Source organism: Kogia breviceps, chromosome 1 (genome assembly GCF_026419965.1).
Source record: "Kogia breviceps isolate mKogBre1 chromosome 1, mKogBre1 haplotype 1, whole genome shotgun sequence".
Classification (NCBI taxonomy): Eukaryota; Metazoa; Chordata; class Mammalia; order Artiodactyla; family Physeteridae; genus Kogia; species Kogia breviceps.
The window spans coordinates 121,699,604-121,726,675 of NC_081310.1; the positions used below are offsets into that span (position 1 = coordinate 121,699,604).

Below are 27,072 nucleotides of genomic sequence, written 5' to 3' on the forward strand. Positions count from 1 at the left end.
AAACCACAGCCCTGAATATTAAACTTTCTTAGAGAATGTCTCCTTACTTGCACTTTTGGTAAATTTTTCTTCCTGTTAATTTTCTGAGAATATGTTAACTTGATTGTGAGCCACATTTCTATAAAGAAATACATCTATCTTTCATATATTACTTGAGTCAGGTCAATGTTTGTTAATCTACTATCAACTATTTGCTGAACAGAGTTCATCAGTCTCAGAAGGAAAATACTCCTAGTGGTCAATACTTTTTTAAAACAGGGCATTTTTCGGGCTTCCCTGGTGGGGCAGTAGTTGAGAGTCCGCCTGCCGATGCAGGGGACACGGGTTCGTGCCCTGGTCTGGGAAGATCCCACATGCCGCGGAGAGGCTAGGCCCGTGAGCCATGGCCGCTGAGCCTGCGCGTCCGGAGCTGTGCTCCGCAACGGAAGAGGCCACAACAGTGAGAGGCCCATGAACCGAAAAAAAAAAAGGGCATTTTTCAAAACAGTAGTCTGACATTGACATAAAAAATATAAAAGGATGACTTTATTAAACATACAAATTCAAGAACATTCAAGTTTTTCTTTAAAAAAGATTACAGCATGAGAAGATAACAGATCAATGGTAATGGTATATATATATATAAATATAATACTTGCCAAACAGAGTATAGATAAGACATACTAACTTCAGTGCTCAAAACAACAAAAAGAATGTTATCTTCCTTAGCTGTATTATAACTCTATGACTACTAAGTGGGAAACTTCTCAGCAGGCCCCACTCACAGACTTATTTCCCATAGTAAATTTGTTATGCTGTCATTGATATATATATCATTTTGAAATGTAATACATAAACCTCTACCTTAGTTCCTTTTCTACATTGCCTACTTCATTAGAACTCTTCCCAACCTACCCCAAGACTCTAGTAAGCATCCTTCTCTGAGCAGGACCAACTTGATCAAAACAGGATATAGAATGGCTCTAGGCAGAGGAAAAATCTCCAATAATATTCTCAATTCTGTGTTCACTTTTCCTTTTAGCAGCTACCTAATCATATCTAAGATGGTATGAAAAAACCATACACGTTCAGAGAAAAAGAAAAGCATTTTGGACTATCAATCTTTACCTTAGTCCTGCAGCTTCCCTTTATCAACCAGTGAACACATTATTTTAATTTCTCAACCGTGAACACAGGCAATATTTAACAAAGCACCCAGAAACTTTGTGGAAAGTATCATAAAATTTCCAAGGAGAATGTGTTAGGTGGGGGTAGAGAAGGCAGAAAAATCAAGAAAAACCATTAAGAAAAACATGGCAATTCACACAAAAAATGCTTTCAGAAAATACTTTAAAAAATGAATAAATTAAATTCAATTTCAAGTAATATCCCCCCAATATTTTCTCATTGTTTTAGTGTTCACAAAAGGTATAATATATGCCTCTAGAAAAGGAAATTATCTTCTTTACCTACAGAATGGTTAGAGTACCAGCATCAGGTGGAGTTTTCCAAAAGTACAGATAGTTCAAAGAAACCAGTAAACTAAGTCTTTTGACTCATTTAATCCCTGTCACAACCCTTAATTTTAAGACTCGTACCTTGAACCCCTATGTACTAGGCTAAAACTGCTTATTTCTGCATATGGCAGTGACAAGTATTTAGGGAAATGAAAGATCTGATCCTACTCGGGCAGATGTAACTCAAAGATCATTTTGTTAGTCTAAGAACTATCTTAGTCATCTTAAGTAATCTTAATCCATATTTTAGAATCTGCCAGGAGAGCAAATACTAAAATTTTTAAACAAATTATTCACCCTGCCCGGGTCTTCAATCAAGAATTTATGGCTATTACAAATAACTCTTTTTCACCTCACCTCATAATACACAACAGCAAACTTTAAAGAACAATAATCATAAGCTCATATCTTTGAAAAATGGATGCAACAATGCTTCTTCTGCTGTTATTCTTGAAGCCGGATTTAGATCTAGGAGTTTATCAAGCAGGTCGTAAGCTGCATCAGGTACCTCATCCCAGCCTTCTAGATTGGTAGGAGACTCATCAAAATTACCACCACAGCCATTACTGTCCCTTTTATACAATGAATTCCCTGAGTGTTGTGCTTTAGGTGTTTGTATGAGGTGAGCAGCTTTATGGTCCATCTTCTCTGAAAAAGTTGAGTCTTGAGAAGTGAGCTCTTGTATATCACTTGTTAATTTAGGAGTGTTAGAATTTACACCTCTGAGCTTCTCACAGAGTTTTCTCAAGTCTTGTGCTGGAATTTCTTTGCTACACAATATTGATTTGCCTAAAAGAGAAAAAATATACTTATTTTATATTATTTGAATATATCAGAAGTCTCTCCCATGAGAAACATGCAAGTCCAACTGCATCTTTTTGGATATATTTACACTGAATATGAGATAGAACATCACGTGCTATATTTAAGTTGTGTTTTACCTTACATAGTTGAAGGTCAAATCATAAAGTGAAAGATAGTAAGTAGAAAGCAGTGACTTAATAAGTAAAGGACTCACTTGACTCTGTCAAAGTCTCCAGCTTCATTATATTCTTCTGTAATCTTTAATCAGCTGCAGCTCCCATTCCCTCTCCCCCTTCCAAGCTTCTACATGCCTCTGACTACATGGTTCCTGTCTTTGATTAGGATGCCCTGCACCTCCCCCCCAACTCCATGCCCAGAATACTCCCACTTCAGGCACCATTCAGTTCAAGCATTACCTCTAAGAGGCCTGACACTCACCAAGTTGATCATTCTAAGCTTCTGTTATATCCTGTGAAGGTTTCTATTATTACTTTTGCTATTCTTTTTTTTTTTTTTTGTGGTACGCGGGCCTCTCACTGTTGTGGCCTCTCCTGTTGCGGAGCACAGGCTCCGGACGCGCAGGCTCAGCGGCCATGGCTCACGGGCCTAGCTGCTCCACGGCATGTGGGATCTTCCCAGACCGGGAGACGAACCCGTGTCCCCTGCATCAGCAGGCAGACTCTCAACCACTGCGCCACCAAGGAAGCCCACTTTTGCTATTCTGTATTGTAACTGATAAAATATGTCTGTCTCACCTGCTAGACTATGAGCTCTTTGAAGATAGAGACTATCTTATTTATCTTTTAACCCCCAAAACCTAGACATCCATACTAGGTACATACTAGGTTCTCAATTAATGCCTGTTGGACTAGACAAAAAGGCATTATTCAGCTTCTCACTTTGTCTTTGTTCAAATATCACATCCTTATTACAGATGCAGTCCTTAACCAACCTATTAAAAATAGCTAAGCTTTCTTCACTCCCTTTCCCCTTTTATTTTTCTCAATACCACCTGTCTGTATGACAGTATGTATTTGTTTATTTTTTCTCCCCCATTAGAATTTAAGCTCTATGAGAAGAGACTCAATAATAGTCTATCTAACCTAGTACCCATACGGTCTCAATAAATGTTTTAAAATCAGTTAATAAACCAACCAGATCTTCGTTTTAAAAAATATAAATGTCTTTGAAACAATTCCCCCCCAAAATTGTTAGACACGGGCAAAAGTAAGCTAGGTACACAAATAGGCAATATTCTGTTACTTTTGCCATATTATTTCCTTATTAAATAGAAATGGCTCTAAACAATGAGTTTGCACAGCACTTAGATTCCTTTCTGGGGCATGTGGATTGTTAACAAAACAATCTATCTCTGGATGATAAAGTTACTTTTACATACACTCACCTCTGCTGGATAGGTGGACTAAGGTGGTGGGAAAAAAGGTGGTGGTGGAGGAAGCAGTGAGGGGACAAAGGAAATAAACTACCCAAAACTAAGTTTGTGAGGGTATAGCGTGTTAATCCTGTTTTACTTTTAAATCTATTTCATTATTTCTATTCTCTCTAAAAAATTATAGCCAGAGGAGAATAGCTCAAGGTTTTTCTTCTGAATTTATTTAATTCAACAAGTACTTAATGACAGTCTACAATGGGGCCAGGTCTAGGGGTTGAGGACAGAGGGGAAGGTTACACACAACACAAGAGAAGTAGAGAAGTGCTCCTGCTGTTCTGGTAAGTCTCTTTGGGTCATAAAGGGGAACAAGGTCATCACTGTTGAAGTTCTGAATCCTTTTGTATTCAGCCCAAAGTTATAGTAAGATTTGACTAGAATACAGCTGACCCTTCAACATCGAGGGAGTCAGGAGGGCTGACCCCAGGCAGTCAATAATCTACATATAAATTTATAGTCTGTCCTCCGTATCTGCAGTTCTGATGTGTGAATTCAACCAACTGTGGATTGTGCAGTACTGTAGTACTTACTGAAAAATATCTGCAAATAAGTGGATCCAAGCAGTTCAAACCCATGTTTTTCAAGGGTCAGCTGTAACTACAGAAGTCATACTAATGAAACTAAGACAAGTGCTATATAGCATTTTTTAAAATATGAGAACAAGCATTACAATGATAAATCTCTAAAAGCCCTTGCCTGATATACTATCATGATGCTTGCCCTACAATGTTTTTTTGTTAGATGTTGCACTTCCATCTTTGGTCATCATTTACTACTACAAATGGGGGAGATTTGAGCTCTTCAACAAAATGTTTTAGCGTTTGATAAATTTCATGTTCATAAACTTCTTATGAAGTTACTCAATAGCAGATGATAGTTTTCCCCATCAGTTGAAAATAAACATTCTCATGTAAGAATACAATTTCCAAGGCTTTGCTTCATGGTTCCATTTCCCACGTGTATATGTAATATCTCACCCCATCACCCTCAGATAAAATTTTCTTATTACAGTTTCAAGAAAGGTGCAAGTCGTAGACTGACTGTGCTGCTGAACCACAACCGCCACTACGCCTTCCTGGTGGGTCAGACCACGGCACTGGTGCCCAAGCGAGGGACAATCATTTTTGCAGTGGTTCTTACTCAGAAATAGTTCTTGGTCAAAATTACTTTTTTCAAACTAACAAGTCTCAACACTTTCTAGGTATCACACTTTTCTGAATCATATTTTCCAGGAATAGGTGGGGTGAGACAGGCATATGTATTTCTTGAAGTTCCTCAGATAATTCTGATATGCACCCCTGATTAAGACCCACTGATTCTGGGGCTGGGCAAGAGGCAAGCCCAGCTACTTTTGAGGTGGGCTGACTGAAATTCTGTCCCAAAGGAGTGTTCCATATTTTGGGGCAGCATGCTGACTCAATCACACCCACCCACTTTGGAAAGTATTAACTATAATTGTGCATGGAGAATAAATACAAGGGGGCCATTTGAGTTCAAGTTGTTGGCAAGAGCAAGGCTGAGATAATTCTCAGGTGCCCTATGAAGTACACTGCATATCCCTGACTTGAAGTACAAGAACTTGTGTAGCTAAGATGACTTCCCACATCCAATAAATGCTTACAATATTACTCCATCAGTAAAGGTATTCTGTTCATTTCGCTTTTCAGCTACTCTAACCCTAAGGAACCTGACAACAACATACATCCTATTATGTCCCCTACTGCAGTGTTTACTACACGGTATTATAATTAACTATTTACTTGTTAATACAGATTAAGAGTATTTAAGGCAGGCTCAAGAGCACCTGATGCTTAATATATATACAATAAAGAAATTAAAACTATTATGAAAAATATTTATGTAATAAGGTCAAACCATAACTACAGGGAGTTAAGATTTTATTCCTTATTCTTTTGTTTAAGATTATAAAGTTGAACTTTAAATATTGGAAAAGTGTAGTACTCTGCGCTTGATAAGATAAACTGATTACATGTAGAGAAGAGAAGTGATAAATTATTTTCTTACACAATGCAATTAATTTTCAAGCAATTGAGAAACTTTGTATCTAACACCAGAGAACATAATGGATATGTTTATTTGTAAAGGGAATTTCATAATAATTTATTAAGTGATTTGTAGGAGATAATCAAAGGTATTTGTTTTGTTCTATAATATAAAACTGCTTACCAAAAGTTTTAGCAGCCTGGATAGTTTCCCTGGATCCACGAATTGTCATAATTTGAGCCAAAGCGGTTAAATCATCACTTGCTTTATAAAATGGGTATCGTCCACTAAGCAAAGAAAGGAATATGACACCTGCAGACCACATGTCAATTGCTGTAACAGAAAACAAACTTTAAAAAAAATCCCCAATCTATAAGTTTACTCCTACATCAGTAGTTCTCAACCTTTACTGTATATTCAAATCCTCTTAAGAACCTTAAAAAAATCTGAAGCCCCGGCCAATCCCCTCAGAGGTTCTGATTTAATTGTTCTGGAGTAGGGCTCAGGCATCAGGTTTTTTTTTTTAAGTACCTCAGGTGCTTTTAATGATTTCAGGGTTAAGAATCCCTGGTTTATTTAACATCTGTAATGCAAGATACAATATTTTCTTTCTTGAGCAACATGAAAGTTGCTAAGTTTAAAAGGGTATTTCATCACTAAGTAAATGCACATTTTATAAGATCAAAATAAATCCAAAGTAGCTACGTAGGAAAAAATCTGGATGTACCCCAAGAGTTACACACCATAGTAATGAAAGTGTTTCACTTTAGTGAAAAGCATTAAACATTAGAAGCTCGACTTCAGCAAGATGTTAACCCTAACTTTTGCTGTAGAAACTATCAATCTCTAGACTTCTGGCAGTTATGATTAAGACCAGCTCAGCCTCATGTGAATAAACTCATTAAAAAAAAAATGTTTAGGGGAACTTCCCTGGCTGTCCAGTGGTTAAGACTCTGCACATCTACTGCAGGGGACATGGGATCAATCCCTGGTCGGGGAACTAAGATCCCACATGCCTAAGATCCCACATGCCGTGTGGCCAAAAAAAAAAATGTTTAGGGACATCTTCTCTCCTAATGGCTGAACTCCCAGTATCATCAAGTTACTGGCTCTACTCCCTTGGCCACTGCATCATCTGCCTTTCTTGGTTCCCTTTGTACCTCCTCCTGCTCCTTCAATGTTTCCTCTAAGCCTTAAGGGCTGAGGTTACCCAGAGTTCCAACTTCTACCCTATATACTCTCCCTTATTGGCCCATACACTTCACCACTTCAACTACCTTTTATATAGTAATGATGACAGTCAACTGTATTTCCAGTCCAGACTTCCCTGTGCTTCACTTTTATTCTGTTGGACATCTCTATCTGGATGTTCCACATATATCTCAAGCCAATTATGCCCCCAATCATCTTTATCTTTCCCTGTACACCAGTTACTTCTTTATTCTCCCCTTGGTTACTGGTACCCATTCAAATCTCCCAATCTAGGAGTTTGATAAACATCCTGGATGCCTTTTCCCCATCACTTCATACCCAAATCCTGCATCCAATCATCCATCAAGCTCTGCCTTTCCAATTCTTCGCTTTTCTTTTCAAAGATTTTTTTGAGGTGGACCATTTTTAAAGTTTTTATTGAATTTGTTACACTATTGCTTCTGTTCTATGTTCTGTTTTTTTGGCTGTGAGGCATGCGGGATCCTAGCTCCCTGACCAGGGATCAAACCTGCACACCCTGCACTGGAAGGTGAAGTCTTAACCACTGGACCACCAGGGAAGTCCCCAATTCTTCACTTTTCTGTTCATTTGTATTATTACTGCCCTCATTCAGGTTTTCATCATCTCTCACCTGGAACTGGTCCTCTCTGCACACTTGCCAGAATGACCCATCTAGAATACAGTTATTACCATCCCTTTCCCTTGAATAACTTTCCAAAACCTACAGGGTACAGTCCAAGCCATATAACAACTGTGACCGACACTGTCTACCTTTTTCCAGGTTTACTTCTCACCACTCCTTGACTTTCATCATACATTCTAGCAACACTAAACTTTTATTGATTCCTGTATGACCATATGCTATTTCTTGAGTTCCTCTGCTCATGCAAACCCCTCACTCCAATTTACATTATCTTTTCAGACGTTCTATCTTCCATGAACTTCCTTCCATAATCTCTTCAGATAAGGTTAGATACCCCTAAAATACTCTGTATAAAGTTTTATAACCAAATTTAACAGGTTATTTTATATTTGCGAGTATGTCCTGACCAGAGTGTAAGCAGAGAGTTTCATTTTTTATATCATTAGCAAGCACAGAATAAACACAGAACAAATGAATACATTTCTGTAAGGTCCATAATCCAAGTGAATAGCAGGGTTCATCTATTCAATAAGATGCTCCATGACAACTCTTTTAGGCTATAGACTTTTTTCTTTTTCAAAAATCTCTTTAATGCTATTATATTGTTTTCACAATAACAAAAAATTTTAATCAAACACACAATCACATGTGTAACACAGAAGAATTTTCAGGTATTAGACAAACATAAAATGTTCCAAGTCTTAAGTTAGCAAATACTACTAAACACAATTTTTTCCCCCACAAAGGTGATGTTAAAATTATTCCTGGTAAAATCATCTTGTAAACAGATAAGCAAAATGCAATCTATCGGGGGTGGGGGGGGGAAGGAAACACTAGGATTAGGAGCTTTCATAAATAGCACAATCTCAAAAATGGGAATCCCACACTGCTAGAACCACTTACATAACTTAGTTAAAAGCAGCAGAGCTCAAATTTAATCATAAGTAGACAAAAATCATAAAATAAAATACACCCACGGCAACCAATTTAACTGGGTTCTGTATTTCTAGTGCAACATACCTGTAGTTTGGTTGGGGCATTTTGTCAAGACCTCTGGTGCTCTGAATCCTGGTGTACCTGCCCTAGGTGCAACCTGTTGCCGCCTTATGATGAGGAAATAAGAATTTTCTAGTTATGTAAAGTTTAATTATTTAAGACCAAAAAATAACATTTATCAATTTAGTTCACAGTAAATTCTACCTTGATATCTATATAAATAAAAGTTATTACAAAGCAGATGATAATCCAGTGTGATGAAAATCCTGGATTTTGTTTCTATAGGTCTCTCCCTGCACACCAGTTCCCAGGCCTTATTCCAGAAGGGTTTTAAGGTAACTTCCAGGCATAGAAAGAGGTAGTATATGATAAGAACATAACAGAAAAATAGAATACAATGGGAACTCTGAGGTATAAAAATTTATTTCTGTTTGGAGTGATTAATTTCTGAGATACTTGGTCACTTACATACTTGAGTTAATCAGGAAAGGCTCATGAAAGCTTATAAAAAAGTCTTTAAGGGAAGAAAGAAATGTATGTGGCAAAGAGTTGGAGGTGGGAGTGAGAGAAGAGTTCTAGTATTTGGTTCACGTTATTCTACACAGGCACGAATAAAGAAAGAAAACAAGATTAAATCAGCAAGTAAAACATGCAACTCTGAAGTTTCATAAGAGCTACCCCGACCTCTACCAAAATTATTTGCATGTAAAAGCAAATGTGTTTTCCAAAGAGCATTTGCATGTCAAGGGAACAAGTATGACAATACTTGTCATTTGCTCTTCAAGGTACCAATCTGCATTAGTGCCTATGTAGTTCACAGAACTGCATTGTTCCCTTTCACTCACTCAAATCAACTGTCCACCAAAATCAATGCAATTTCTCATCTTGTCTGGCAGCATGCTGGTGATTTTATAGCACCATCAAAACACATTACCTTGAAAGGCAAATACTGCAAACTTTATCTGTTGCATAACAGTCACAGGTCAGGCTAGCTGGGCAAGAACTGGCAGTTTTCCTCATCACACCACTATTCATAACTTTTGTAGAAATAGCCTTCTTTTTTGTTGCTAATTTCCTAGATAGTAAATCCACAGTCTTTGACTGCTTCATAAGCTGTAAAAGAAAAGTAATATTCTCTATTTTCATGGCATTTAACATGATGCCTTTGAGATGCTAGTAGAGCAAAAAGCAATAGGGGAAGCATAACTTTCAAAACTGCTGAATGTGCTGTTGGATTGTAAATAAACACTCATCTATCAAAATATTTAAGGTCTTTTTAGGTTACTGTGTTGAATAAACATATTAAAAATTTACTAACCATTCCTAGTTTGGTGAATATTTGAATTACACTTTATTAGAACTTTTCCTGAAATGTTACAAAACAATTACATTCTAGTGTCTAACTCCATTTCAGAACTGTAAACTGCACAATTACATTGGCTAAAATCAGTTTTAATTTGTTCCTCATGCTATCTAGCTGCTACAGGATATCATAAGTCAATTTAAAACCACTTAACATTGATGATAATTTTGTAAATTTTACAAACATCTTTACGCTATCAACTGAGTGTCAGAAACGTGTTAGTTGTTGGGAGCTCACGTTCCAGCCTATGAGAGAAAAGGCCTTAACGTTCTAAATGTTCCTTTAGAGAAAGAGCAACAATAGTCAGCTAATCAAAAATGATGAAAAATTCCAAAAGAAAGGTTCAGAACTGGAGAAAATGAAAGCATTGACTATATGCTCAGAGCAGTAATACCTTCTGCTAAAGCAAAACTCTTAAAAACTTACTGACAATAAAACTAGCCATTCCCCAAATTCTCTCCAGTGTACGACTGACTGATGATTGCACTATTAAGCTGCATTACTTACTTTCACTGCAGGGCTCTCATGTGAAATGGAGCTGTGTATATTGAAATTTCTTTCTCCAAAAACAGAGCGCTGGACAGAAAGGCCTACAGATCCCTCCTACAATACCAACAAAAACAAGGAAAATAAGGATTATATCTGTAACACTTTCTGCCAGCTGTACTCTGCCATAGTTTTGAAAGAGTTAAGTGACATAAAACAAAAACAGCTGCATCCAAGTCATTCTCAGGCACCAAAACACTTCTGTGAAAGGAGAAAACAGTCTAGACAGAACTCTTAACCCCCATACAATGTTATCATAGTCCACAAATATATATAACTAAAAAATTCTAAAACCACCTGCATGGATGTTACATTTTGCTGTGCAGCTAAAATGGAGATAGACACTTCAGAATTTTTTCCCTATAACTAATGCTTTCTTTTAAAAAGTATAATTAATATGAACTTTATAACATGCAGGGAAAATTTATTATTTTCCATTTTTGTTATATAACGTAATTATAATGACAAAGACATTATAAATCTACCAAGCAAAATTTTCAGTTTTGAAATCATAAAACAATCCATTGTAAATCTTAGTGAAATCTAATCAATTGAATATATAACATGTGTAAACAACATTGTTTTTTTGTTGCGTTATCCTAGAATAATAACTCCCTCTGTTGAATGGAGCACATTTCTAAAACAGTATTAGTACTTAAGAAATAAAATAGGTAGAACCTTTCCATCTTTTCCTTGTTTAATCTGAATCTGTGCATTTGTGTAGGGCCTTTTAACAGCAGTTTTTGTGATAGGCTGCTGATCCAGCTCCTTAGGTGCTGCTGCGCTGCTCAATGAAATTTTGTTTCCGGTGATTACATAGGATTTATTTTGTGAACAGCTTTCCTGCTGAGCTTCAGACTGGACAAATTTGAGAAGCTCTATTTTAGTATCATGGGTTCCTTGAGCCAAACCAAAGTCTACCAAGGCATACCTATGAAACAAAAATAAGCACTTTTACTTCTCTGTAACAAAGCTTAGTTAATATCATAATATGCTCAAACCATATTCACACAGAAACTGTATTCTTTGGGGGATAAATTAAGGATTTATAACATTCTTGAAAAAAGAAAAGTAAGTTTTACAGACAAGGTAAGGATTTAATAGCTAACTACTGAAAATTAAGGAAAGATGTATCCCACACAAGAAAACATCTTTTCTCCCCTTCTTCCTATGGCTTGTGCAGACAAGGCAACAAGGAATGCAGGATGTAAACAGAATCCTTTGTCCTCTGATGGTGGCAGAGATGGCATTATAGCAGATAATTTTTAATTAAACAAGTTTAAAAGAAAAATAAATTAAAATCATGGTTTAAAAATCTGATTAATTAAAGAAAAAATTAAAACAGGAATACAAAAGCCCAAGAAAAGAAGTTATGGTTCTATTATCCTTATTATACTCAATATAAGCCATTATATAAACAGCAGTTTTTAAGTTTTCAGCTTACAATGCCCCATGTATATAATCAGCATAAAAATATTCAAAAAACAAAACTTTAGTGTTGAAACATGAAATTGGCTATCATGTGGTCCAATCCCCTCATTTACTAGAAAAGAAAAATGAAGCCCAGAGATAAATGTATAATGTTAAACAAACAAACAAAAAACTAGACCCTTTCTAAGTTTCTTTTAGCTATTTCCACTGAGCCATGGTATACCTCATGATGTACACTGTTTTACTAATACAATTTTTTTTTCTCCTTGAGGGTATTTCCCTTCCTTAACCACAATGAAAATCTGAGACAGAAAAAGATGTGTGTGGCTGTTGTAGGATGCTCTGCATCTAAGAGATGGACCCCCCAGCACAGATTCAGTCAAGTATAAGTATTTGCTGGTAGTTTTCCATACTTACTTTCTCAAGCGCCTATTATATAAAAAATTGCTGGGCTTAACATCACGGTGAACAATACCAAACTGATGAATGCGTTTCAAAGCTTTGAACAGATTAAACATATATTCCCGTACTTCTTGAAAAGAAAGAGAATTCAAAATGTCCTAAAATAAAGTTATGAATAAGGTTATAATATTGTTTTCAATGAAATATTTAGCTAATAAAAATTCAAGAAATATTAAAACCTACCAAAAAGGACTCATGTTCCAGATATGGCATAGCAATAACCACATGATCATTTTTCCTAAAGCAGTATTTAACTCCCATGACATTGTCTTGCCCCCTAGTGGAAAAATGCACAACGAACTTCAGAAGAAAGGTCAAATGAATGGAAACTTTATGCAGTTTTTTAAAAAATGCAATTTTAGCAATGCATAAATAATGCCAGAAATCTAACTTAAAACCATCACCATATAGGAGAGATTACTCATTTAACTGACTTATACAAGATAAAGGTTTTTTTTTTAAACAAACACAGTACCACTTATGAGGTTATAATTCAAAACGAGATAATTATAGTTTTAATTGGGGAGGTGACAGAATGGGAAGGAAAAGATGAATAATAAAAATGAATTAACAAGACTTAGTAGCAGATAAAATGGTAACAGTAATAAGTAAATCAAGTAAAAATTAATAATAGCTAATACTTATTGAACATTCACTACATGCCAAGCTCTGATCTAAGCACTTCACACCTATCAACAAATTCACTTAATTTTCACAACAACCCTATACGGATGGTGCCATTATTTCCTACTCCTCTTTTTTTTTAACATATAAGGAAATTGAGGGACAGACAGGCTAAGGAACTTCCCCAAGGTAACTCAACTAGTAGGTCATGGAGCCAGAGTTTGAATCCAGGCAGTGTGCTCCAGACCTAGACTCTTAACCACTATACTATACTACCTTAGAGAAAGGTGAGGAAAATAGGGTAAACTGGATTTTCACAGTTTTGAGACTGAGTAAGTAAAACAACATGGATACCAACAAAATATGCAGAGAAAACAGGAAAAGAAGCATCAAAAACCAAAACTGCATCATTTTGATAGAGATATCTAGATACAAGACTATATCTTAAGTGAAAAGTCAAGTGTAAGTCAGTGACAATGTTATAGATAAATGACACCTAAAGCTGTGAAATTATTAGAGAAGAGAAAACTGAGCCTTGGAAAAGTCTAATGTTGGAGGGCAAAATAAGGAAGGAGCAGAAAGCCCAGATAGGGACATCCGCAAGTGAGGAGTTTTCAAGGAACGGGTGATCAACAAGGAGGTCAATTAGAATAAGGACTGAGGGAAGGCAAAGAGGAATTAACTGGCAAAATGGAATTAACTAATTTTCAGAAAGCAGTTTAAGTGGAAAGGAAGAGGCCAAACAGGATTTAAGGAGAGAAAACAGTATACAATGGAAACAGAACATAAAGACAATTTTCCTGAAAAATCTGTCAAAGAATAAAAGCCAGTGTGGAAGCTAGAAAGGAAGCAAGATCAGGTAGACTTTTTTTAGCATGCACATTTTTGAACAACAAGGAAAGAAAAAGTGGTAGAGGGAGTTATTTAAAGTGTGGAAAAAGGAATAATCTTATCCAGGGGACTAGAAGGTATTATGTAATCATGCCTTACAGAAGCCATCTTATTCTCTTGTCTTCTGTAATAAACAGAGGGGTAAAACAAATTAATAGGCATGTTTATTCATTCAGTAGATATTTAGTGGGCACTGTTACTTGACAGACACTATGTTAGACATTAAGGATGAGAAGGTGAATTAAAATCAACATGATTTCTGCCCTCATGGACTTTACTAAATAGTGGGCAATATGGATAATAAACCAGGCAACAAATAATGACAAATTATGGTAAGGGTTCTGAAAGATATCAAAAGGTGCTGTGACAATAAAAAACAGAATCTAATTCAGAGAAGACCTCTTTAAAGTGGTACCATTCTTGCTCAGAGCAGAAAGATGAGGAGTCAGCATGCAAGGACTGGGAGGGGTTTTCCTGGATAGGGAAGAAGTATGGGTAGTGGCCCTGAAGTGAGAAAGCTCTTGACACAATTTTGAGGAGCTAAAGAAAATAGAGCACAGTGAAGGAGGTAGAAAGACTGGCATGGGATAAAGTTGGATTTTTTTTTTCAAAGAACATTGGGAAACCACTGAAGAACTGTTAAGTAGTGGAAGTAACAGTATCCAATTTATATTATATACGTATATATTTTTATACTTTAAGGATCACTCTGGCTGTTTTGTGACTATGGGATTAAGAGGGGAAGAGAAGAAGCAGGCTGTTGTAGTAATCTAGACTTGGACTGAGGTAGCAGTTGAAAAGACAAAGATATGGATGAGATTTTAGATATATTTTGGAGGCAGAATTGCCAGGACATGGTGATGGAGTGGACTAGGAGAGAAATGGAGAAATTGAGTGTGATTACTAGGTTTCTGGCTTGAGTAACTAGGTAGACTGTGGTGCCATTTGCTGAGATGGGTAGATGAAAACAGATTGTTGCAATAGGTAATTTTTGGGGCAGATGAAGATGGATTAAAATTTAGTTTTTGGCATATTAGGTTTGAGATGTTTATTAGGTACCCAAATGGAAATATCAAATCGTCAGGTGGATATACACAAATCTGCAGTTAAGAGGTCTGAGGTTAGATATACACTTATGGGAATCATTACTATATATTTAAAGCCACATGGAATACATGACACCACCTAAAGAAGTCTAGAGAAAGAAAGCCCAGGATAAAGCACTGAAGAATTCCAACATTTAGGCGTCAGGTGGAAGAGGAAGAACTGGCAAAGGATACTGAAAATGTAAGGCCAAATAAAGCAGGAAGAAATCAAGGAGTATATGGTAGTACAGAAGTCAAAAGACAATGGTTCAAATCAATTATGTTAAACACTGCCAGGAGTTCACATGTGAACAGAAAAAGGAACCGGCAAAACAAAGTCATGGTTGCCTCTAAAGTAGTTTCCGTTTAGCATAGAGGAGAGCAGCCTCACTGTGTGTGTGTGGCAAAAGGCTGGTGTGGAAGTGAAAACAGTCTGTGCAGGTAATTTTTGAGAAGTCTGGCCATGAAGGGAAGCAAAGAAATGATGGAGTAGCTGGCAGGGGGACGGCGGTACAGGGAGGATAAGAGATACTACATCACATCTCTATGTTGACAGGAATGACCTAGCAGAGAGAAACCAAACAGAAAGACATGCCAGAGGATTCTGCTGTTCCAAATAAAATATGAGATGAGGCTGTCAATATCTGGGGAGATGTGAAATATGAGTTCCCCCCATCTTTAAAAATATCTACACCATGGAAGCCAAGGTTTATGATTTGGCAGGAAGATTAGAAAAAGAAGTGGTAAGAGAACAGGAAGTCAAGCTGAGCCTCAGGAGAAATCCACCTTAAAAATTAATATAGGGGCTTCCCTGGTGGCGCAGTGGTTGAGAGTCTGCCTGCCGATGCAGGGGACATGGGTTCGTGCCCCGGTCTGGGAAGATCCCACATGCTGTGGAGCAGCTAGGCCCGTGAACCACGGCTGCTGAGCCTGCACGTCCGGAGCCTGCGCTCCGCAACGCGAGAGGCCACAACAGTGAGAGGCCCGTGTACCACAAAAAAAAAAAAAAAAAAAAAAAAAAAAAAATTAATATAAACTTAACTAGCCATTCCAAGATTAGCAGAAAAGTGCTAGCAAACTGCAAACACGTGACTGAAGAATATGTTTAATCCACACTCTCATCATCCCTATTAGATATCTACTTAAAAATCTTAAAAATTATATACAGCAGTTCAATTAAAAATATCTTTAAATTACCTACCCAGCCACTGTTAGGCACTGAAGCTCAGCTGCAATTCTTACAGGATGACTTGTTGGAATTAAGTGTTTCAGAGCAATTTTCTCTTCAGGTCCTACTTGTAACTGTGTTGTGGCCAAATACACAGAGCTGAAAGTGCCTGTAAAACAATTTATTAGATTTTTCAATATTTGGTTTTTAAAAATATTTATGAGACAATGCTAAAATAGTTCTTAAAAACTGTTTGGAACCCATAAAATTATCATAATCTGTCATCAATATTTTAATGACACTGAATACAAAAAGCAAACACATTTGTAAATATAACTTATTTTCAATTTTTAATACATTCTTAACTGTCCTCACATCTTTAGGGGGTATATTAATTCAGCAAAGCTATACAGTAAATCTGTTTAACTGAGTTAGCATAAAATATTTCCATGGTATGACCCAATCTACCAAGTATCTTTCTACAGTATTATCATTGGAAATTACTTTCTTAAGACTTGGATTCAGTTCTGTTAGAAGTAAAAATGATAACAGTCTTAAGGGGAAAAATAACTACATTTTTTTATTTTAAAAAGTTTTTTTAAACTTTTAAATTCACCATGAAACTAAACAGAAAAAATATAAGATTTGGTGGTCAGTTAAATCTGAGAAATACTGAGTTAAAGCAAATTGATAGATTATTTCTAGACCTTTAATGTACTGAAGTACATCATAAATAACCAAAAGGAAGCTATACATGCTATAGTTTTCAAACTTATTAGCTTTAGATCACACTCCACTCTTCCCTCTCTCCAGGAATAGTTAGCTATTTGTTATGAGGACATCAGTTTTCCAGAACAAAGTTTTTGAACACTAAGTCAGTGTTCAAAAAAAAGGTAAGAAAAAAATGTAAAGATTTGCTTCTTACATCCCAAATCATCTCATCTTCTAATCTCTCTGCCCTCGCTGACTCAGCCTTTTTCTCATTTCACTTTCCACTGTGAAAAGCAAGCAATGAATAAATGGAAGTTTTGTTGTTTTTTGGGTTTTTTTTTTACTGTTAAGTTTTTATTTACTATTTCTCAGTATAGTCACTAAAAAGTTATATTATCTTTTATCTTCTCAATCCTTTCACATCTGTCTGCCAAATTCACCCTTCATTCAATCAATATGATTGCCAGTCTCTCAATGGTATTTACGTAAATACTGACTATCCTATAAATACTATACCACTTTATTTTCATCATTTTGCCATGAAAAATTGCCATTGTTCAACATACAATTCTACCTAAACGCAATGGAGAAAGAGAAAAAAGATTCAGCTTTCCCTGATCAAATCCCCCCACTTAAATCTTAAACTTTTTATTTTTAATAATTATCATTAATAATATATTATTAATATAGCCATACTTTTTTTTAAAGCAAGCATCTGCCTTTTAAAAAAATAATTAATTAAGTAATTAATTTATTTATTTTTGGCTGTGTTGTGTCTTTGTTTCTGTGCGAGGGCTTTCTCTAGTTGTGGCGAGCGGGGGCCACTATTCATCGCGGTGCGCAGGCCTCTCACTGTCACGGCCTCTCCTGTTGTGGAGCGCAGGCTCCAGACGTGCAGGCTCAGCAGTTGTGGCTCACGGGCCTAGCTGCTCCACGGCATGTGGGATCTTCCCAGACCAGGGTTCGCACCCATGTCCCCTGCATTGGCAGGCAGATTCTCAACCACTGCGCCACCAGGAAAGCCCCCAGCAATACTTTTAATAGTATAAAATTATAAAGGTTAAAACAGGACTGTTCATTTTACTGTAAATATTTATTTATTCTTAGATTCTTTCCAAGGAAAAAAGAAAAGCTGATAATTAGTAATATAACCATGGTCTTAGTATTTTTAAAAGGGGTATTTTTCCAATAAGAAATAATAATGAAAATAAAGATTATACAAAGGAAAACAGGAGGAAAAATAAGCTTATAAATATAATGAAGTATATCCCCAGATTACCTTCTCCAATTTTGTCCTTAATCTTAAACACATTACCAAGCTGTGGTACAGCTTCGTAAAGCTTCTGAATATCTTTCTTAACACCTACCAAGGAAAAAAGAATTTAGGTACAATTAATTACTTAGGTTGAAAAATATCAATAAAATAATTTCTAAAACATATGTAATTATATTAGAAATAAAAATATCTATAATAAACCTTAAACTCATGATAAGACTAAAACCCCATCAAGTTGCTCTAACTCACACACCTCCTGAACAGACAAAACTGCAAAGTAACTGAATCACTCACACCCAATTGCTGCTACTCTGAAATTATGTACTAACATATAGATACATTGTCACTGCACAGAGTACAACACAATGAAGAGGCTAAATTTTAAAAATAACTAAACAATTTGTGCTGCGATCACTAGATGGCATGAAAAGGACACAATGCAATCTTCTTGAAAACTGTTTCTTTCCCCCAAAGATACAAAATCTTACAGGCTTGGAAAAGTTTTACATATTGAATATTCACAGTATACTCTAGAAAGAAGGTCTACTAAAGGTCTCAAGAATGTTAAAAAAAATATTCTTTAAAAATTGTCCCAATTACCAGTAGTATCCTATATCTTGACAGCAGAAAAATCATTACTTTTAAATAAATATAAGCTCTTTACAAAAACCTACATGGTTAAAATTCAGAGAGGCAATAATACAAAATGTGACAAACTACTGGATACAAAAAAGAACTACATACTTAGGAGTCCTCAGATTTTATTACAATATCTAGGCCAATCATCAGCTACTTTTAAAGTTATAATAACACTGCATCATGCAACAGTTTTAAGGCATTTTCAAAGCACCTTCACACATATTATCTTTTCAGATCTACATAATAGCGATATTGGGAGAACAGAAATAATTATCCTGATCTTTCAGAGAAGGAATCCATATTCCGGGAAATTAAATCACTTGTCCAATTTCACAGAGGTACTGCTGGTAAGTTTATAGACTCACTCATTTAACAAACACTGTGGTTTTAAAAATGCCCAGCAATTGGCATATTAAAAATACAAATGAACAAAGGTAGTGGAAGCCCCTGTTCTCTAGGAGCTTAGTCTAGTGGAAGAGACAGATGTTAAAAGCTCACTTTTAATACAAGATTTTAACTGTAATATTAAAGAAATGCACATATTACTAGGTAGAAGGGGAGAGGGGAATGAACACTTCTGAAGGTGCCAGGAAGCTTCAGGTGACTGTTAACCTGTGTTTTGAAGCATTCACCAAGTAGAGAAAGTGCAAGAAGGCATTTTAGGAAGGAACTACTATGTACGCAAAGACGTGGAAAAGGAAAAAGCATGGATTATTGTGGAGGGAGGGGAGAGTAGGAGAGATAATAAAATTCAATGTGGCTGAGGAAGGAAAGGCAGAGGATGCAAAGGAAGGCCATGTAAAGTTTTTAAGCAGGAAGATGACAAGTGGAGGATAAATCTGAGGTGAAGAATACTAAGAATACTAAGAGGTGGAGATTAAATAAGAGGCCAAGAAGACCTAATCCAGTAGCCTTCCCACTATATCACTCCATCTAAGGTAATGGGAAGAACTTACTTAAATTACCCTCACCTTCCCATCTACCTTGCAGGTGAACTGGAGAAGCTTCATGGATTTCAATATAACAGGCCATATAACAGTAATCCTGTGAACCAGCTTTGGAGATGAGAGCCCTAAATCAAAATGTTGGCTCCACTATTACCCAGCCAGTATGACCTTTCTAGAGCACAAAGCTTATCCTCCGTGAGCCTTAATTTCCCCATCTATAGGAAAGGGGGCATAACAGTACCCATGACGCTGAAATACTGTGAGGATTAAATGAAATAATATACATAACACAAGAGCAGCTTCTAACACAATGCCTGATACAGTGTAAATATTAAATTATACTGGTGATTCTTATTGTTGTGGTTACTATTATTAACATTATTTCTTTAGGGCTTTTGCTCTTACTATTCCCTCTGCTTGAAATCCTCTTCCCTTATAACTGTGTATGGCTGGCTCAATTGTCACAGTTTCCTCTGACATCGCTAGTTAAATTAGCACTCCTCCCATTATCCACATGACCCTGTTTACTGTCTTTGGAGTTCTTATCCACTATAAAATTATCCTGTTTATTTATTTGTTTGCTGTCTGCCTCCTCCCACTAGAATATAAGTTCCACCAGTACAGGCTCCCTGTCTGTATAATTCACCACAACGCACTCAGCTCTTAGAAAACTGCCTGGCATGTTTGTTGAATGAATGAATTCTTACTATCATCATGGTTGTACAGAGACAGTTGTAGAAAAAAAAAAAAAGCAAAAGTTTACAAGTTACAACAGAGTGGAGCCAAAGACAAAAGCAATCACTTCACCATCAGCTACCACACTACTTCTCTCTGGAAAACAAAACCAAGGCCTGGGGGAAAAGCTGGCTTTCTAGCAGTAATAGTTGCCACAGTCAATTACAATCATTCCTAGTGAGTGTCAAGTCCAACCAGCTTCAAATTCCAGTGTCATAGGAAAGGCATCATGAAAAGGCACTACAATGATATATTCAATTTGTTATTACATTTCTTTGATTCTAAGACACAATTTTAACGACTCTGAAATTGGGATGCAACTTACAACTGTTGCTGGCCAGAATCAAAACTTATACAACAGGTGTCAATGACCTGAAGAAAATTCAAGAAATCACAGAGGAGCATTCACATTTGATCCTTAAGAGCCAAATGGCTGTAGGGAGGAATAGTAGTGGTGGTGAAGTAGAAATCAAACGTAGGCCAGCTCCACATAACTGGGCTGTTCTTAAGAACTCATTAACAATGTTTTTTTTTTTTAATGAATTCTTCAAAGAAATTCTGCATCACTAATGTTTGAGAACAGGGACTTCCCTGGTGGCTCAGTGGTTAAGAATCCGCCTGCCAATGCAGGGGACATGGGTTCGAGCCCTAGTCTGGGAAGATCCCACATGTCGCAGAGCAGCTAAGCCTGTGCTCCACAACTACTAAGCCTGCGCTCTAGAGCCCACGAGCCACAACTACTGAGCCCGCACGCCACAACTACTGAAGCCCGCACGCCTAGAGCCTGTGCTCCGCAACAAGAGAAGCCACCGCCATGAGAAGCCTGCGCACTGCAATGAAGACCCAATGCAGCCAAAAAAACACACAAAAAAAACTAATGTATGAGAACAATATTGTGAGGGGAAAAAAACAGGATATCAACAAGTCTGAGCATAAAAAATGATTCAGAAGAGACAGATCTGAAATGTTTATTTTCCATTTCATGTATGTCCCAGATATATACAATTATTTGTCTAATTACATCTAAAAGAACTCTTCCAATAACTATAAAAAAAAAATTCTAGGTGTTAAGGAAAGCACTGTCACAGTATAACTGGCAGTATTTCTGAGCAGTACATAAAATAATGGTGTATCTTACAATTAATGGTGTTTAGGTATGACAAAATATTTTAAGAACCATTTGTGGTCTTTTTATTACTAAATGTATTGAAGTGTTTGTGTGCATGCTTTGTTGTATATACACGATTAATTACACCAAAAGCTTTGTAGTAGGATGATATAGTTTCATGTGGCTATTTAAATTAAAATTAAATAAAATTAAAAATCAACTTCCTCAGTCACATTAGCCACATGTGACAACATACATTTCTGTTAGCGCATAAAGTTCTATTGGACAGTGCTGATACAGAAAAAAGCCTGGAAACTAAAGAGTCTGGATTCAACTTCTATAATTAAACATTAGTGTTCAGGTTTTTAAGCTTTAAAACAAAGGAACTGGATTAGATGAACTTTACCTTCCAACTACAATATTCTATGCCTTTCCTATGAGTTCCACATTTTGGAATTTCCCTTTGCATAAACATGAGCTGGCAGTTAGTAGTAGAGATGCTGGTTAACTCTTAGAAATAACCAGGATGAAAATATAAGTAGTAAGAAAATACTGTAATGCAAGGCCATGTGAATGACTATGCAAGCTCAATGTGCTTCCACACCACCACTCACTTACTATGCACTTACATATCTCTACAAAACTCAAACTATGTTTATATTAAGGTTTCCTGTCACTGCAGAACAACTTTGATGTTTCTGAACAAAAGAAAAATTTCCTGACAACCAAAGTGAATGAAAAATCCCCAGATTATGAATTGGGAGATTTACAGTAGACAGTGAAAGAGAGTACTCATATCAAAAGCTAGAAAATACTACTAAAGGCAGAGACCAATGAATATATACTTTGAGGACTGGGGAAAGACCCTGAAAAGTCCACAAACTAAAATATTATTTAGGTCCTCATTAAATATTATGAAGGTCTACACTTCTGTTTTGAAATTTTAAGCGATTTTTTTTTCTGCTACATAATATATCCAAGTTGGCTATGGCAACAGCATCCTTAACCATACTCCCTGCTTTCACCCTCGTCTTGTTCCACATAAAAGCCAAAGAACTACCTCCTTTCCTCACCGCTCTCTTCGATTTCACTCCCATCACTCTCCCACTTCCACGCACATGACCTCCTAGCTGTTTCTAAATGCTAGGCACACTCCCAGCTTAAGGCCTTCACACTTGCTGATTCCTCTGTCTGGAATGCTCTTCCCCAGATACACGCACAGCTCACTCCTTCACCACCTTCAAGTCCTAGTTCAAATGTTACGACACTGAAGCCTTCTCCAACCAATTGCACTTACTAAAATCACAATCTCCTCTCCCAATACCTCCTATCTCCCCTTCCCCTCTACATTTCTTCACAGCACTAATCACTTTTGAACATACTATTTTATTCATTTTCTATCTCTATCCACTAGATTGAGGGCACTGATTTTTGTCTGTTTTATGAACGGATTTATTCCTAGCACCTGCACATAATAGACATAGACATTTAAGAAATATTCATCATACAAATGAAATGTTTTCAATTACTTACCATGGAGTAAAACTGACCTCCAGGAATATATGTCATGCTTATTCTGGGGCTTCATATACTGCCTAAAATAATGCTTCCTATAACTAGGGAGATCATGTAATTTAGCCCAAACTGGGAGAGTCTTCAGAGTGAAAGGAGGCACTAATAATTATACTGTGACAACAGGCATATAAACTGGATCTGTCTCAGGCAAACCAGGACGTTACCTATAACCCACTTTAGAATTGTAGGCTAAGAGCACCCATATAACACAATGAAAGCAAGCCTTCCAGTACAGTTCAACAGTATGGAGGAGACATTCAGTATATATACAGTTTATACTTCATTCTTTCCCTGAAAAGATCTTTATCACCTACTAAACTTGGCATATGGTAGATACTTAAAAAAAAAAAAAAAAGCCTGCTGAAAGAATGAAAGAATAAACATTTGATGTAATACTTTGCCAGGTACTTTGTTCACTGCAGCATTTTTCTTAATAGGAAAAAACGGAAAACAATCTAAAGGTTCAATAAGAAAAGGCAATTAAATAAATTATATGATACCATGCAGTGGAACATTAGGCAGTCCAAGCGCAGAGTATTTAATTACATTAAGAAATGTTCAAGATATATATTGCTATGTTAAAAACGGAGATCAGAAATAAGTTGGCTGTGATCCTAATTCAGTTTTTTAAAAAATTGTATCTCTGTGTGCACAGGAAGACCAAAGGAATATAACAAAATGTCAACAGTGGCAATATCTGTACAGTGGGATATTTTCTTACTTTGACTTTCTGTATCTTCTTCAATAAGCATGTATAATCTTTATCAGAAAAAAGTTATAAAAAGCTGACAAATATCCCAAAACAAAGGGTCATACTATGCAGCCATTGTACTAAAAATTTAACTTTATATCCTTTGGATGAAAGATATCTAACCATTCAACCTAATATTCTCAGGCACCTACTATGTGCTGCAAACTGTTAGGCTCTTGGAATACAAAGATATATAAAAATCCCACCATTCAAAAGTTACTGCATCAAAGGAGAGTAAATCACATTAGATCATGAGACAGTTATGTGCCTGGACTTCATCAGCTTTACTCCTTATTCAAGTTATGTTTTTGATATAATCTTAGCTTTTATTAAGGGTCAAATAAAAAAGAACCACGTGAATAAAATTTCAGCATGTTTTATAAATTATCAAAGGTACTGTTTATAATGTTCAATGTTCTGTTACAAATAAAAGCCACCAAACTTTGGAAATTTGGAATAAAATTCACACCACTCTTCATTTCCTAACAGATTTTTCAGAGGAGTATCAGAATAGTAGTTTTTACCTGAACGTATGCTAGAGCCAAGTCAGATTCATTCATTCATACACTCTGCCTAATACACAATGTACATCAGGAGCTATACAGATACTGCCTTCAAGGACCTTATAGTATAACTGAAGAGACAGAATACAGAGTGCTAAACAATACAATAATAATAATAATATAATGACTGTTATTGTATTATGTGTCTGATGACATAGGGAAAGGTGAACAGTGAAAAACAGGTAATTGCAAGAAAAATGGAAGGGAAGAGGGAAAGCATCCATGAAACTGGATGAAAGTGGCATTTTAAGATTACTCTAGTGGCAGTGTACAAAATGAACTAGAGGATGAAAAAAGAAGTGAAAGCAGGCAGTTTAAGTAAGAAACTTTGTTGTAATTCAGGAGCAAAGTGTAAGGGAATGAATTAATGTGGTGAAAGTGGGAATGGGAAGAGGCAACACTATACATACTAAAAAGAAGATAAAATTGGGTGACTGGATGAGGGGAGCAAATACAAAGCATAAGTCAAAGATAACTCTAAAGTTTTAAGCATAGAAACTTTACCTGGAATAATAGTGGCTTTCATCAAATAGGGACATCAGGAATGGTACTCATTTTAACATCAAAGATGAGTTTACCCTTAGTCAGAAAGCAAAGTATGGGATGTCATATTTTTCTAGGGTCGAGTTAGTCTATTTTGTAGTATGTAAATATATATCATGGATGAAAGGTCAAAATTAATATTTTTGAAAAAGCACTAAATATGCTTAAGACAAAGACAGAAAAGAACATTTGCTACATTTTAAGAAAAGAAAAGAAAAAAAACAACAGTCAATTGGAACTCCTATTTAACCAATATTTATTAAATGCCTGCTATGTCTCAGGCACACTGCAGGAATGAAGGTGCATGTTACAGTGTACAAGATTAGGCATTGTTTGACCCTCTCCTTCTCATTGCAAGGTCTAGGTAAGGGTGAAGCAACACTTCATGATGTACACTAAGAGACAGTCCTTCATTACTGCTACAAACATTTCATTTACTTTTGTCAACTAATTCTGCCTTTGAATATGTAAGTTAAAGTTCCTCCAATGCCAATTTCTAAATTCAAGCTTAATGCAATATGGTGATTAGAAATAAGAACACAGGTCTGTTAGAGAAATTCTAGTTTCGGTATCAACAAACTTTGTGTTCTTAGACAACGACTAATATTGGACTGTAGCAACTGCATCTGTAAAATGACATGGTTGGACTACAATCCTCCTTCTAAAATTCAATCCAATCCTAAATCTAGATCTTATGAAGCTTCACTGATTCGTAAAATGCTCCTATATAAACATACAACTCACTGTAAGATTCAGGGCGTGTTTTTGTTGTTGTTTGTTTTTAAATAATCGAAATTACAGAATTGTTGCCTGTACATCTTTGGTAATGAACACCTACCTGGCAGTTTAAAATTCTGCTCATGTTTTTTTAATGAGCCATCCGCCAGAAACCGGCCACGAGGAGAAAAAGCCGTTGGCTCCTGCATCTGAATCCCCAAAGAAGCCTCCATCGCAAAGCGACTGCAGCGCAAACCGCCAGCTAAGGGGTCATGTCCACAAGGGGAGCAAAGCAGCTGTGAAACTCGGCACACTGGAGAAGGTGAGAAGTTTAAATCACTCAGTGAACTAAGCACAAAAAAATGCTACTGTCCCCAAAGGGCCAAACAATTAAAAACGCACCATACGTCCAAATCCCCAAAGGAAGGAAAACCCTGAGCCATTTCTAAGGATTCCATGGGCTTCACTTTCACCTCCCAGAAACACCGGCATAGGGCCGAAGGGAAATGTGCCTAACAGAGGAGTCTCCCCGGCAGCCGCCGTCAGGGGCAAGGGCTGCGGTGGGAACTGCAGAGGCAGAGAATACGGGCGGATAGGCCTTAGTGGGGAGAGCGGTTCGACCTGAGGAAGAGGGCTGGAGGAGGAGAGCGTTTGTTGAAAGGGAGCGCCAGGAGGCTTGTCCAAGGCCCCACGCAAGTTGGTGGAGAACTGATACGAAACGGCTCACGAGCGCCGGGCGGAGGAAGAGAAGGGGGAATCAATGCGATCTCTCGGCGAGCGCGGATTGCGAGCTCCGTGGGGAAGAACCTTCTTCCCTCAGACTCCAGACCGAACGGGATGCTTAGTGCGCAGGCGCACGACTTTCCCGCCGCAGGTCAACGGAATCCGAAGTTGGGGCGGGGGGTAACTGCGTTGCGAAGAGACCGAAGTCACAATCCAGAATTCGTTTCTAATCCCTCACAATCCCGCGCCATGGAGCAAACCGTCGGAAACTCACGGTTTAAGGGAATACGACTTCTCTGGCTCCCCAAATGCCTGGGTCGCCGCCTCCGAGAGCGCCCACCTAGCGAGTCTGCCAAACGCGCCTGCGCAACACTTCCGGCTTGCTTCTTCTAAGTGCTCATGCGCACTGTAAATCCCTGTGCTCCGCGTTATCTGCTGCTGGGCGCTTGCGCAAGCGGGTTGGGTTTCCTCCCCAAGGCTGCGGCTGGCTGAAATAACGGTTACAGATATAAAGTCCGGGCGTAATCCTTTACTAAAAAATAGAGTGAAACGTAAGGTTAAGGATCTAACAGTATTTTCAGGAAAGAGGATAATTCAGTGACAGAAAAG

The 27,072-nt window shown here is 37.0% G+C and overlaps 1 protein-coding gene across 4 annotated transcripts; it reads right to left on the reverse strand.

Moving 5' to 3' along the window:
• Positions 1-473: 473 nt before the first annotated feature.
• CDC7 (cell division cycle 7) lies at positions 474-26,871 on the reverse strand. 4 transcript variants are annotated; one of them, XM_059057172.2, is made up of 12 exons: positions 26,738-26,868; positions 25,862-26,053; positions 18,166-18,249; positions 16,209-16,344; positions 12,591-12,684; positions 12,363-12,505; positions 11,193-11,445; positions 10,476-10,571; positions 9,540-9,718; positions 8,630-8,712; positions 5,938-6,087; positions 474-2,285 (listed from the first exon to the last, which is right to left on the reverse strand). In XM_059057172.2, exons 2-12 carry the CDS (start codon positions 25,971-25,973, stop codon positions 1,891-1,893), a joined length of 1,725 nt encoding a protein of 574 aa, XP_058913155.1. In that variant the 5' UTR covers positions 25,974-26,053; positions 26,738-26,868; the 3' UTR covers positions 474-1,890. The 4 variants fall into 4 exon arrangements, with proteins under 4 accessions (XP_058913155.1, XP_058913171.1, XP_058913180.1 ...); XM_059057188.2 differs by having other exon boundaries at positions 500-2,285; positions 26,362-26,742; XM_059057197.2 differs by lacking the exon at positions 10,476-10,571 and having other exon boundaries at positions 505-2,285; positions 26,738-26,871.
• Between the last annotated feature and the right edge of the window lie 201 nt (positions 26,872-27,072).

Bases quoted from the DNA above. Each gene is read 5' to 3' on its own strand.
- CDC7 (XM_059057172.2), bottom strand. From the start codon at position 25,973: ATGGAGGCTTCTTTGGGGATTCAGATGCAGGAGCCAACGGCTTTTTCT. The intron at 12,685-16,208 runs GTAGGTAATTTA...TTTTTCCACTAG, and splicing joins CAGTGCCTAACAGTGGCTGG to GGGGCAAGACAATGTCATGG. The intron at 2,286-5,937 runs GTAAGCAGTTTT...TTTCTCTTTTAG, and splicing joins CCAGGCTGCTAAAACTTTTG to GCAAATCAATATTGTGTAGC.